Here is a 14,290-nt window from a genome sequence, read left to right as displayed (position 1 = left end):
ATGATGACTGCTATAGCGCGAACTCAGGATAAGGACATGAAGACGAGCGCTAACTTCCAACTAAGTTTATTGAGCAGAACCAGAAAATATATAGGCGACAAAATCAAGTGACAAAAGAAGAGCAATGCAAAGAAGAAATTCAAATGAGAATACCTGTGGACCAGTGACATGGGTCGCTTTGGGGTGGCGGGCAAGTCGGACATGTCAAAGGATGCAGTGCGTGTGTGCGTGCCATCCTTGGTTGGGGAGGTCTCTAGCTGGTGGGTGACCTCTTCTTCGGGTGTGTCGGCAGGCAACCGAGACACCGTGCCCAAACCAAGCTTGTCCTTGATGGATGCCGCCTGCAGAGAGAACAAGCTGCTTCACTGTGCTGCAGGCAAGCCAACTCATAGGTGAGAAAAAAACTGTACACTGCTGTGGTGTTCTAAGAAGATCCGCGTGACCTGCAGTGCGGCGAAAAGGCAGTGTCTACTCAGACTTGTAGGAGATGCGGAGCAGGGACTGACATCGTCCTGGTCTCGGGCTTTTTGCATAACGAAATATTTGTGCTGCAAGGAAGAGAGTGCCTGATTCACTACATTTGCCCCAAGAGGCAGGACTGTGCTGTTTCCCACAAAATATATGTGTTACAAATCCGTGTCGCCTCTGTTGGCTACCACTCATTTCCATCGGCATTGTGTAAACAGACAATACATCACCGCACAACACAAATAGGACGTGTGTACACGCCTCTTGCTAGTACATTCTCTATGATATAGAATAGCGGCAGCAGCATGAATATAGGGCGGCGCGGAGTCAAGTGACATATTTCAAATAGTAATGAGCACTAACAGACAATAATGCCAAGGAAAGTATAGGGGATGTTATTAGTAGTAAGTGTAAGGTAAATGTGAATAAATAAAGGTGGACGAAAAGATAGCTTGCCGCGGGCAGGGACCGAACCTGCGACCTTCGAATAACGTGGCCAGTTATCTTTTCGTTCACTTCTCTTTCTTCACATTTACCTTACATTTACTACTAATAACGTCCCCTATACTTTCCTTGGTATTATTGTCTGTTAGTGCTCATTAATATTGTGTATAACAAAGAAAAACGAGCCCTTAAAATTAACACTGCTTTCCATCATATTTCAAGTAGGGAATTTTAAGGGCTCGTTTCATAGATAATGAAGCCACGGCAGGTATAGGGGCGTTAATTGCACTGTTGTAACTGCATTGTAGTGATTACGATATAAATGTGAAAAAAATTAAAGTGGATGAACAGACAGTTGAAAAAGTTGTCTTTTCATAGAAAGCTGCCGGAATAATTTTAAATAAAGTTTATTAATTCATTTATCCACCTTACTTTTTTCACATTTATATCACAATTACTACAATACACATAAAATAGAACAATTAACGTCCCCTGCACCCCTTCCTTGGTTTTCATTGACGTAGTCATATGTTATTACGGACGCAGGGAAAAAGATAGGTAAGTGTCTATAAATATGACCAAGTATGCCATTCACTTGCCACCAATTACAAGGTCATTTCTTGAATCTGGCAGGTGGCCTCCTTTTACATCAATTCTTGAAGTCGCACATGCATCATAAATCACTGCAACTTTGTCATCAATGGCAGCTTTGTTAACAATTTGAAATGTTGGCTCTGCAGCACACTGTATATAGCTTCATAAATTTTTATAATTGGTGAAAAGATGGAAGTTGAATGCACTGCAGTAATTTCTGCTTCAATACCAGCACAACCAAGACGCAGACGTGTATCACTCAGAAACTCTGGTTATGTTTGTGCAGATACACTCATTTTCTCTGCATGTGTGAACTTTGACCTTGCACTGCCGGCGCATGCAACACAATTTGTTCACCTTGTTCAGCGCACTTCAGTAAGCCATCGTGCTTGTCGTTTGCTTTCTTGGTGCCATCTATTTTGGAGTCAGTAGAATTTTACAGGTGGAATCAACCCCTTCGCATTTACAATGCTGTTATGGGATGTATCTTTGAAATGGGCAGCGCAAAAACAAGGACACGAGAAATAATACAACACACCACAGAGCGCCTTCTCACAACTAACTCGTGGGGATCCGAGGTGCACCCGAAGCCTCTGCATGGACATTTCACCATTCTGCTAATCTCTTGCCTCTCCCGTTGTCCCGCGACGGCAAGTGGCGCCATCTTTCGCCACGCGCCGGTTCTCGTGGTGGCACTACACGCAGTCTCGGAGCCGCGACATTCGGCGCGACTGAGACACATGCGCGCAGAGACGAACTCTTCTCGGACGGCGCTGGGTAAGCACGCGTTTCCTCCTGGTCCAACGTCCCCTTTGGGAGCCTCGGCATCCTTGGCGGGCGTGTTTACCTGAGTGTTAGCTCCTGATCCGTACGTTAAGCCAAAGAGCAGTGCCTAGTGCTCGTGCGTGGTCGTACTGCGCCGAGCCGCACTTGCCGGAGGCCCACGCTTACGGAGATTTGCCCTAGCTCTCGCGCCCAGGCCCAGTGGTCATCGCGAGAGTGCGCAGCATAGCTGCGAGAGACCTTTTCCCGAGCGGCATGTCAAAGCTTGCCATTGCGATCTGCGACGTGCTTGCGGCTCCCCCTTCGTGTACCGTCTGCGCGGGAAGCCCGTTGCTTTCCCGTGTCCCGGAAATGGACGTTGTGCTGTGTCTTGGGGTGCTGCCAAAGGCAAATAAAGTGTTGTGTGTGCGTTGTTGTATCGAACACTGTGTGTTTTTGCCGCATGGCGCTCAACGCCTTTGCTAGCTGAGCGCACACGGAGCAGTGCGCTACACGCGAGCAGGCGACGGTGGTCGCAGCCCTGTGGCTCGCTAAGCCTGAACTCGCGGTGGACTTCGACTCCGGTGAGTATCGAGGCTACCACAAACTTTATTGGAAAGAACACCCACTATTTAAACCTTCACCAAGTATCACGCGCTCTTACATCATTGACAGCCGAAACGAAAAAAAAAATGTGCTCCTGCAAAGATTACAAACGGTTACAAAAATGATGATCACATGTACACCTTTTTACTATGTAATGAAACGACTGCGGAAAGAAATTTCATTATCATGCAGTGCTATTGAGGGCATGCTTACACATAGATTGAAGGAAAGAAGAAGGGCATGCTTACACATAGACTGAAGGAAGAAGAAGGCTCGTTTTTCTTTGTTAGACACAATATTAATGAGAACTAACACACAATAACGCCAAGGAAAGTATAAAGGGTGTTATTTGCAATAATTGGGATATAAATGTGAAGAAAGTAAAGTGGACGAAAAGATAACTTGCCACCGGCAGAGACCGAACCTGCGACCTTCGAATAACTACGGCGGCAGTCATCCCCCCATCAACTTCATGGGGTATATATGTGTATTTAAACCTAGGAGAGTTAGTCAGTGGCGAGTGTGGAACACTCTTTTTCTGCCTGTTGGCGTCACGTAGCATGTGATCTTTCTTTTTTTTTTATGAGCTGGCAGCTGACTGATAATCTCTCGCATACTACCTGAAGGCACACAGTCTGCCAGATCACGTGCTACGTGACACCAAAGATCACGTGCTACGTGATGCCAAAAGGCAGAAAAAGAGTGTTCCACACTCGGTGCCGTGGCTGCGACCAGCGCTGACTAACACTCCTAGCTTTAAATGCACATATATACCCTATAAAGTGTACAGGGGTCCTAGGAGGTGGGATAAGTTCGCTTTCTCCAGTAGGGAATGGGCAAGAGCTGGTGTCGGCGGAGAAACTTGAGAGGGTCTCCCTAAAGTAGCCATACATTACAACTGAAACTATGCTATGTCAAGTCCAAGTGCTATGCAAACACTCAGACACGATTAACATCAGTGCCACCTGATGCACGCATCCTGCTTTTGAACAAGAGATTTCCCAAAATGCAAACAGTTCTAAAAGACTGTTGGTAACAGCTGTCACAGTGATGCTACCAAGGACTTCTGATTTGGAGCAATCTTTGGAGCAGCAAATATGTCATTTTAGACCATTTTGGAGCCGCTAACTTTGCACTTGGGAGCCCCTTAGAGCAGCAATTTCACATTCTGATATATTTTTGGAGATGCAAGTTGTATTTAACACTAAAAAATGTATCTAGCTCTTCAATGCAGAAATTTGGGCTAGTTCGTGGGTGTAGAACTTGTGCATCTTAGCAAGCACAACAGAACAAACACAGAAGAAAGAGACACGTAAATAGGACGGGCGCTAGACATCAACTGAAAGTTTGCCGACGTAAAAGGATTGAAATGTACAGATATGCACAGAACTCACCACGAGGTGCAGACTAACGCAGACACCTGCAATGTCGTTTCAGATAAGCTGTGTCTTTCGCATGCATAGCCAGGCACACATTTATCAGCTTCTATTGGCCCCGAGATCGAACAAAGTTGGCACCTTGCGGCGAGCAGACGAAACCCCGTAAAGTGGATGGCTCCTCGTGTCATCTGCTGGCCACGCCATGCTCACATGTGTGCGAACGTCATGCACGTACTCAGAGGGCAGCTTATTCCGTTGTATGAGCACAGTATGAAATGATTGTACGTATACCTACACAATATACACAAGCATTTCGCCTTCCGAGGCTTGTACGCAGTCTAATAACATGTAATCATCATGCCGTCCATTCGCTAAAATCATTCCAATGCGGGCGCCCCTTTGTCGTTCAAGCACATCACATTGTCCATTTAGCGTCGTCCTAAACAAAAGAAGCAAGCCCTAAATGTCGAAGAGTGAATGCAGAATTTTAACGACACCATCTTGTGAAGTGTTGGCGTTTTCGAAATCCTTGTGATATCGCAAAGCATGAACTAGCGCCGCAAAGGCCGGTTAGCAGTAAAAAAGGACCTCAAGCCACGCACTTCTATAGCGGTACACGTATTCATGCAAACAGAAAAGAAAAGTGCACAAAGACTTTTTTTGTAGCCCCTGGAACAAGAAGTAAATACTTAATTGGCTCAGTCGCGCAACACCATTTATATTGTAGTATAGGCAGAACCCAAGCCAAACACGTACAAATAAAACAACAAAAAACATAGAGCACACTACAAAACACGACCGTCTTCGAAAGCTCATTGGCAGGCTGCGCTTACTTCACACATAATAAGGATGTTAGGCGGGCTTCATGCATTAATGTGGCAATGGAGGGCCTACATATCACCATTAGACTGGAATCAACGCGCTTCATTTGCCTACAATTGGTTCAAACTGCTCGCAACGAAGCTCCGCTGAGTAGATTTGGCTACGTACCGCTAACGTAACGATGGTGCGAATACTGTGCGGTATGCCTCATAGATTTCTCGAGCTTGCTGAGCAGCAAGGCTGCGCCCTTAAAGTCAGGCATGCCAGAACACCTGCGGCAGTGATGTGGGGGATGGACATTTGCGGATTTTCGCGCATGAGAGTATTGATGACTTTGGTCCTGTGGCCCTCCAAAATTCCACAGGTTTAAACAATGGCAATTTTATGGAATTATTAAGATTTTACCTGTTCTCTACAACTGTTTCTTTTAATGATACCCCTTTCCTTCAAAAGGAAGGAATTTGTATTGGATCATGTATTGCTCCTGCTTTAAGCGATCTATTTTTATCCTTCTATAATATTTAAGAGCAGCGCAAAAGACGGGACAAAGGACAAGAAGTTGACAGACGTGAAAGTCTGTGAACTTCTTCAGTCTTTTGCACTGCTCTTAAATATTATGGAACCTTACCAACTAGCCCAGCTGTCGACCTTGCTTCAATTTACCCTTCTGTGACAAGAGTATTTTTACGTGCATCGAAAAATCAAGTGCTCCTAAGATTTTAAACATTTTTAGATATGTAGATGATTACAGGTCAAGTATGCTGGCGATACCATCTGAGATCCAAAAAACCAGTCCTCAGCTACGATTCGGCCCATTCCAAGATGGTGAAAAGGGGTACTGCCAAAAACTGCATGCGCGCTGCTCTCAATAAGTCCTGCGTTCATCAGGTCACGTGCAGCCTTCAGCTCCACGTGCTCCGCCTATGCAGGGCTGGCTTCCCCGTTGAATTGTTGGCTTCCATTGATGGAAGCTTGATCAAAGAATTGAATACAGGGAAGCACACTGGCTCGAATCAACCGGACACCAAAAAGGTGCGGCCTTATGTGCAAAGCCCCAAAAAAGGTGGCCGGGAAGTGCGGCATTTCGGTTGTTTTTTCGGCACCTGGAAAGCTTGCACGTATGTGCAGTAGTGTGAACAGGGCTGCCAAGGCTGGCTGCACGAAAAAGCACGCCACAAATTTTGTGGAATGCAAAGTAGGCGTGGTATACAGAATCCCACTTACTTGTGGAATGTGCTATGTCGGTCAAACTGGCCGCTGCATTAATGAAAGGTTGAGAGAGCATTGCGCAGCTGTCAATTCACTGGCGGGGGGGTGGACATTTGGCAGATCACTGCCGCAGCAGGTGTTCTTGCATGCCTGACTTTAAGGGTGCAGCTTTGCTGCTCAGCAAGCTCGAGGAATCTACGAGGCATACTGCATCGGTATAGAAGCTGATAAATGTGCGAGTACACCTTCACTGGCTGTGCGTGCGAAAGAAACAGCTGATCTGAAGCGACATTGCAGGTATGTGCACCTCTACATTTCAATCGTTTTCCGGCAGTAGTAAACTTGCAGTTGATGTCTAGCGCCCGTCCTGTTACCTGTCTCTGCTGTGTTTGTTCTGTTGCACTTGCTAAGATGCCCAAGTTCTATTTAGCTCTCCTGAAGAGCTACATAAATGTCTAGGTCCATTGTCGATTCCAATGAGAAAATGTCAATATTATTTCTCCCAATAATAAAAAGACAAGGGTGCCATGCACTTCAATCTTGCAGAGTAAGCTCTCGAGCTATTTTTAAATAGAATACTGGACCAGAAAAAATTACATTCAATGAAATTACACTCTAAATGCAATTACACAGTTATAAAAATGCAAGGCTCCTGCCACAAATTTATAGTCTTGATTTTAATAAAATATTGCACTCTAAGTGCAGTGGTGTCTGAATGCCAACTAAACACACAAAACCAAATGGGAGATCCCAGCCTCGGAATCATGATACCAGTTTAGTAAGCAAGAAGTGAGCACATGTATACACAGCGTGTGCTTTGCACGGAGAAAAAGAAAAAAAAAATTATTGGGGATTCATATGAGGACGGATTATCAAAGAAGCTGTTTATGTTGCATACATTATGAAATCATAGATTATTCTGCATATACAGTAGAACCTCGTTGATACAATTCTGAAAAAAAAAAGAAAAATGCGAAAAATAAACGTACGATCTGGTAAGACGTACGATCCGAATCAAGTAAAAATTGGGGCTGACAAGCCTATGTTAAGGTGAATACCCAAAAACCATTTATTTCTCGAAAAAACATGGAGGGACTTTTTGATTTTCTAACTCCCGGCACCTCGCTGGCAGCCAGAGGTCAGCCAGCTAATTCCAATCCTGACTGGAAATAACGTCGTGGTCACATGTGTTCAAATCACGAGACAACGCGAATATTGCAAAATCGAACTGAGGGACAAATGACGTAAACGTAAAGAAACGCGAACGGCATGTCATCAGACGAAACTTTGGGCAGCATGAGCGTCGGTTCTTTTTGCATTGCCGCTTGGAAATATGGGGCTAGGTTTGCCGAAGAGCGGAAGTGATATTCTCGAGCATTTTCCGGGAATGTATCAACCGGAACGTATTACACACAGTTGTATTGGGTAATTTGTAATTTCGCGAATGCGAGCGTACGGGCCGGGAAATCGTACTAAGCGGGAACGAGGTTCTACTGTTTTAACACTTGTGTACGCGTATATACTTATGCTCATCTAATTTTGAAACTATTGTGATCACTGGTTCATGATCCATGTGATACACAGTGAGAATATCCGTCTTTGCACAGGTCATATTGTTCACCAATGGTGAGTCTATGCAATTACCGTGTATAGTTGTTGGTTTTGATGTGCTGGTCTACCACACGAGACGGAATTCCTCTATGCAGTAATACAGTAGACTCCCGTTAAGACCAACTCAAAGGAGTGCCCCCAAAAAGAGACATGCCAACATGCCAAGTGCATCCAAATATGCTACTTGAAAACACTGAATGGCAAGAAAAAGAATTTATTTGGCTCATCTAGATAAAGACTATGCCTTCAAGCAGAGTATTTACACGGATCTTACGAGCACCCGATTTCGCATGTTCAAAAATAAAAATGTTCGTGAAGATATTTGCTACCACATTTTAATGATAAAACTGTAACACGCTCATGTGTTGACGATTAGAAAAAAATTAAGAGACAAGCACTATTTTCTTTCAAAGAATGTAAAATTTATTGTCCCGGCAGTTCGTTTTCTTCTGTGAGCCTGTTTTGCTGGCTCTAAGATCACTTCTGGATACACCTCGGTCGCGTACTGTTGCCTTGACAAAGTCATTATATGCTGAGTTGCTTAAGAAAGTCTGCAAGGTTTTCTTCGAGGTCCGGATATTTTCCCGTTTTCGGCCCGTAGTAACCTTTCCTGATCGACGTGCAGCTGAAGATATCCCATCGGGCTACTCACGGTCACAAGCCTCACCACGAAAAAGACACGACGCAGCTATATTCACTGTGCAAAATAGCCTTCCTTTGTCGTGCGCTTCCGTAATCAAAATGGCTTATCACAATTTGCACTTCACTGGGAACAGATAGAACGCACATAGGTCCTACGCGAACCAACATGAATTGACAACAAAATACATGTGCTCGGCTGCCATTGTGTGATGGTGATGACAATGCACCTTACCCCTCTGACGGTCGTGTACTCAATTGTAATGCACAGACCATTTTTGTTCCTGTTGTCGCCTTTTTTTTTTTTTCCCCACTCCCCTTGTGTTTGCCCCTCTGACCACAGCGGAGGGGCCCCAAGCTCTTGTGTTGTCCTGTTCTCCTTTGTACTCCAGCTGGGAAACAGAAGAACGGGGGGGAATACAAAAGGATGCAATGGCTTGGGGGTTCAAGTTGTAAATCCCCGACTCTTTTTGTTGCTTTCTTTGCTGATAAAGCCCACACCTCCCCCACCCACAGGCTGGGGGCGAGAGGGGATGCCGGCTTTATCCGCTGACCAGTCTTCTTCGTTTATCTCGCGACGCGCCCTCCGCGTCGCAATTTGCTTCGCGTCTTTGCTCCAGGAAACGCTTTTTTTTTTCATCTTTTTTGCTTTTTCTCGGTCGCCTGAATGCCCCACCAAGACTGCAGTGTTCGTTTCGCAGAATCGCTAGCATTGTTGATCACCGCGAAAGTTCGTCTTAACAGAAAAGTACAGTGGGGCGGTTCGTCTTAAGCGAATTTTTTTTGCATTGAGTCTATGGGATACCAAACAAATGGTCCTGTGTTGTTCTGTATAAGCGAGAATTCGTCTTAACCGAGTTCGTCTTAACGGGAGTTCACTGTATTACACGCGCATCCCAGCTTTATATATACCATCTATGACGTCGTACTACAGCAGCACCTCTAACAAGCCCCGCCGCAGCCTTACCTGTCTCCATTGTTGCAGTGCCACACCCAACTACATTCTTGTCCATGTGCCGTTTTGCTGGTGTAAGCTGCCCAGGGGATGCATACTGAAGGTCACTGTAAAAACTACCTCACCATGGAGCAAATCAAGCTCCTCCGACACTTCCTTCCCTCTCTTACAACATTCTCGCAGTGACAATCGCTCTGACCATTCAACGCCTGGGATCCCTGCAAGTCGAACTGGTATCTCAACTAGCTGTACTTTTTGCTTTTTTTTTTGCCATCAGTGGTTGACCCAGGAGGGGCAAACATAGAACACAGCGTAGCCACTCCACAATGGGCCTTCAGACGCCAGGGCCATCAGTGACGAGCCTGCAAATGACAGTTGCGCATATCAAAGTGGAATAGCGGCTGCTCTGACCAGGAGGCAAACATTTATTGTGATGGCAATTATCTGAACACTCAAGGCGCATTTTTGCGGCTGCTGCCACCGTGAGGTCCCATATAAAGTTCAAATCTACAGAACTGACCTGTGTGTTGTATTTTCTATGTGCGAATGACACTGTGTGAGGGCATTCGACGACCACAGCTCAAGTGAAGAGGACATGTGCTGTCCACTTTCCGCAATGTGAAAGGCCTACTGAAGTGAGGAGGAAGGGTGGGCGGGTGAGAATCCTGAGAAGAGCCGCATCGCTCCACCCAGCACTGCATCCTTTGATCTGCCGGGCACAGTCGCGTGCACCCTATCGTGCCAGGGATCAGCATGGCTCATACCTTTGTACATGCATCAAAGCTTTAGCCCGATAGTCGCTTCGCTCGCTGCAGCAGCCCCGTTTTCTTATGCCAGCGTTTTGTTGAGTTGCGCCAAACTGTATGCTAACGACGTTAACTGCCTCCAGGACTGGAGGCACGGCAGGCACCTCACCTGATTTTGCACTGCCTTCACGATCGGCCCACTAATGAGCAAGCAACAATGTCATGTCACGTTAGGTGACATCACAATGAAGTCACAAAATTTGGCAATCGCTGCCTTAATAATGACATCACATGATGATGCCATCACGTGATGATTTTTTGCATCACTTGTGTTACGACGCAGACGGTCAATTTTTGCATTTGATGAGGTACATAAAGCTTTTGCCTTAATAGTGTCACGTGGTTGTGCAAAATGAAAGCAAAATGCAGCCGGCTAAGATGACAAGCTTTATTGGACAAGCTTGTGCCCGGTAAAAGAAGCAACACTCAAAGGGCAGCGAAAGCGGCAAGCACAGGCGTCACTCATCGGTAATCTGATCAGTAATAAGGCAGATCGGCATTCATACATGTGGCACCGAAGATTCCAGCGCTACCGCTTGTGGCCGCATTAGTTCCAGAACAAACTCTATTGTTCGCGCTGTGCGTGCAATCTTGTCGGAAGATTCTAAAATAACCGAGAACACTGCAGCGCAACCTGTGCAAGGCAGTGGTTACACGTGTAACTGGCCACTTACATAAAAATAGAAAACGAAGCATGTGTGGCCATACTGACTCAATTGCATATCCCTGCTGCGCTTAAAATGAGCTATCGGCAGCGACTTGATTACCACCGATCTCCATGGCAGGCACAAGCCTCTGTGGAGAGCCATCAGGCCAACTTGCACGACAGAAACAGTGTTGGCACTTTGCATGGCATTGTGGCCTAATTGGCACACTTGTGCGATCGCTGCTTTGTTTCGAGAAAATTTCTTGGGTTGTAGTTGTGACTACGGTGGCTCCAAAATGAGGCCTTTTACGTTTTGACGTGCCAGCAGTGCAGTTGCCAGTGATGGTGCCATCAAATCTGAGACACTGATGGCGCAGTAAGTTACATTCAGTGCACTTTGGTGTAGGAGTGGAACCACTGAGCTGTATTGTTCTAAATGGCCAAACTGTTGACACCATTCTTCAGTGAAAGTCAATAAGCAATGAACAAAGGAAAGCACACCACACTTATCAAACGCCAAGACTCTTCTATTTGGTCAAAAGAAGTACCAACAGTAAAGAGGATGAAATGATTTTACATACACTCTCCTACTAGATTATATTTCATAACACTATTACTCTAAAAGACGTATCTGGTCTATAGACTTGTACGCTGAAGAATTATGAAAAAACATATTCCTGGCATAGGCACAAAGCTACCAACGAACCTGCAGGATTTCTCAAAAAGTATGCTTTGAGGCCCATGTACTAGATTTAGGTGCACGTGAAAGAACCCCAGGCGGTCGAAATTTCCAGAGCCCTCCACTATGGCGCCTCTCTTCGAAGGTCGCAGGTTCGGTCCCTGCCCGCGGTAAGTTATCTTTTCGTTCACTTTTCTTTCTACATATTTACATTACATTTACTACTAATAACATCCCCTATACTTTCCTAGGCATTATTGTCTGTTAGTACTGATTAATATTGTGTATAACAAAGAAAAACGAGCCCTTAAAATTTCCACTTTACTTATTTCATAGTGAGGGTCTCATTCTGGCAGACTTCATGCTTTCAGGTAGTATGCGAGGGATTATTGGTCAGCTGCCTACTCGTAATAAGTTCACGTACTACGTGACGCCAAAAGGCAGAAAAAGAGTGTTCCACACTCGCCGTCATGGCTACTGGCGGCGCTGACTGACACTCCACGTTTAAAATGCACATATATACCCCATAAAGTGGACGGGGGGATCGCCGCCGCGGTAGCTCAGTTGGTAGAGCATCGGACGCGTTATTCGAAGGTCGCAGGTTCGGTCGCTGCCCGCGGTAAGTTATCTTTTCGTCCATTTTTCTTTCTTCACATTTACGTTACATTTACTACTAATAACATCCCCTATACGTTCCTTGGCATTATTGTCTGTTAGTACTCATTCATAATCATATCGTGGTTTTGGAACCCCAGATATTATTATTATTATCAAAAAGTATGCTTCACAGTTATCAGTATTTCCCGCCAGCTGCATGGCTTTTTTCCTTGATAGCCACATGCTATTATTTTGAAGGTGTTGTGCATTACACTTATATAGCAGGCATATTACCAACCTTGACACTCTGTCTGCGCAGCTTCTTGATGACATCTCGACGGAAGTCATTGAAGACAGCCGTCTCGAGCTCCTTGAGCCGCCTCTCCTCTTGCTCGATGGTGCTCTGGCTGGCCCCCAAGAAGCGCAGGTCACTGATGATCTTGGCCTGCTCGTTCATCTCTTTCTCAATCAGCCGAGAACGCTTCTTGGCATCCACGCTGGGGTCGAGCAGCAGGCAGGCATGTCGCAGGGTCACTGGCTCCTGAGAAGTAAAGATTGCATGCTAACTACCCATCGCAACCTGCAGAAAACACCTTGACCACGTTTAAAATCACTAGTACCCACACATGAGCACAAAGTATCACCCAGCCAGACAAGTCACAGCCTGGGCACTTTAACAACGTTACGGTAGTAAACAAATAATCTGCTGCACTGACGCCTGGGGAGTGCACGAAAATTGCTATAACAATGTGGCAACAGGCACAACTACAAACTTTGAGGCATAAAACCTAATCAGTCAGCATGTCGCTATGGCAACTAAATGAACTGAACAAAAAACAGAGAGGTTCAGCCCTAATTGTAATTGACTCTCAATCCGCTTGCCATCTGTTTCAGCCTGATGCAAATGCCAGGGAGGCATTGAAAATACTGGGCAAAGAACTACTGAATCCACATTCCATCATTTGGCACCCTGCGCATACAAAACGGAGAGTTCGCCACTGTTCCGTACAGGAGGGAGAAGTAATCCGTAGCATCATCATCATTTTCCACCAACATGCCGTGCCTCTCACAGTGCTCATGCATAGAGCTTTCCTGGCTGCGCTCAACAACTCAGCCACCACTACTCTGCTTCAGCCTTTTCCTTTCCATATCAAGCATCATCATCATTTTCCACCAACATGCCGTGCCTCTCACAGTGCTCATGCATAGAGCTTTCCTGGCTGCGCTCAACAACTCAGCCACCACTACTCTGCTTCAGCCTTTTTCCTTTCCATATCAAGCATCATCATCATTTTCCACCAACATGCCGTGCCTCTCACAGTGCTCATGCATAGAGCTTTCCTGGCTGCGCTCAACAACTCAGCCACCACTACTCTGCTTCAGCCTTTTTCCTTTCCATATCAAGCATCATCATCATTTTCCACCAACATGCCGTGCCTCTCACAGTGCTCATGCATAGAGCTTTCCTGGCTGCGCTCAACAACTCAGCCACCACTACTCTGCTTCAGCCTTTTTCCTTTCCATATCAAGCATCATCATCATTTCCACCAACATGCCGTGCCTCTCACAGTGCTCATGCATAGAGCTTTCCTGGCTGCGCTCAACAACTCAGCCACCACTACTCTGCTTCAGCCTTTTTCCTTTCCATATCAAGCATCATCATCATTTTCCACCAACATGCCGTGCCTCTCACAGTGCTCATGCATAGAGCTTTCCTGGCTGCGCTCAACAACTCAGCCACCACTACTCTGCTTCAGCCTTTTTCCTTTCCATATCAAGCATCATCATCATTTCCACCAACATGCCGTGCCTCTCACAGTGCTCATGCATAGAGCTTTCCTGGCTGCGCTCAACAACTCAGCCACCACTACTCTGCTTCAGCCTTTTCCTTTCCATATCAAGCATCATCATCATTTTCCACCAACATGCCGTGCCTCTCACAGTGCTCATGCATAGAGCTTTCCTGGCTGCGCTCAACAACTCAGCCACCACTACTCTGCTTCAGCCTTTTTCCTTTCCATATCAAGTGGCTACAGACACGTCCCTCTCTCGCTACAGTGGTGATCGGAGAAC

General features: G+C 45.8%; 1 protein-coding gene across 1 annotated transcript in view; it reads right to left on the bottom strand.

Annotated features, from left to right (window-relative positions):
• Positions 1 to 14,290, bottom strand: part of LOC119383923 (transmembrane protein KIAA1109) — a 199,247-nt gene that overhangs the window by 96,199 nt on the left and 88,758 nt on the right. Inside the window, exons 5-6 of the mRNA XM_037652194.1 lie at positions 12,516 to 12,758; positions 154 to 341 (exon numbers count right to left, since the gene is read on the bottom strand). Coding sequence (XP_037508122.1) covers positions 154 to 341; positions 12,516 to 12,758 — 431 coding nt within the window. The remainder of the gene's footprint in view (positions 1 to 153; positions 342 to 12,515; positions 12,759 to 14,290) is intronic.

Source organism: Rhipicephalus sanguineus, chromosome 2, assembly GCF_013339695.2.
Source record: "Rhipicephalus sanguineus isolate Rsan-2018 chromosome 2, BIME_Rsan_1.4, whole genome shotgun sequence".
Taxonomy (NCBI): domain Eukaryota; kingdom Metazoa; phylum Arthropoda; class Arachnida; order Ixodida; family Ixodidae; genus Rhipicephalus; species Rhipicephalus sanguineus.
The sequence above is the reverse complement of the archived record's forward strand: the minus strand, read 5'-3'. Positions and strand labels throughout refer to the sequence as shown.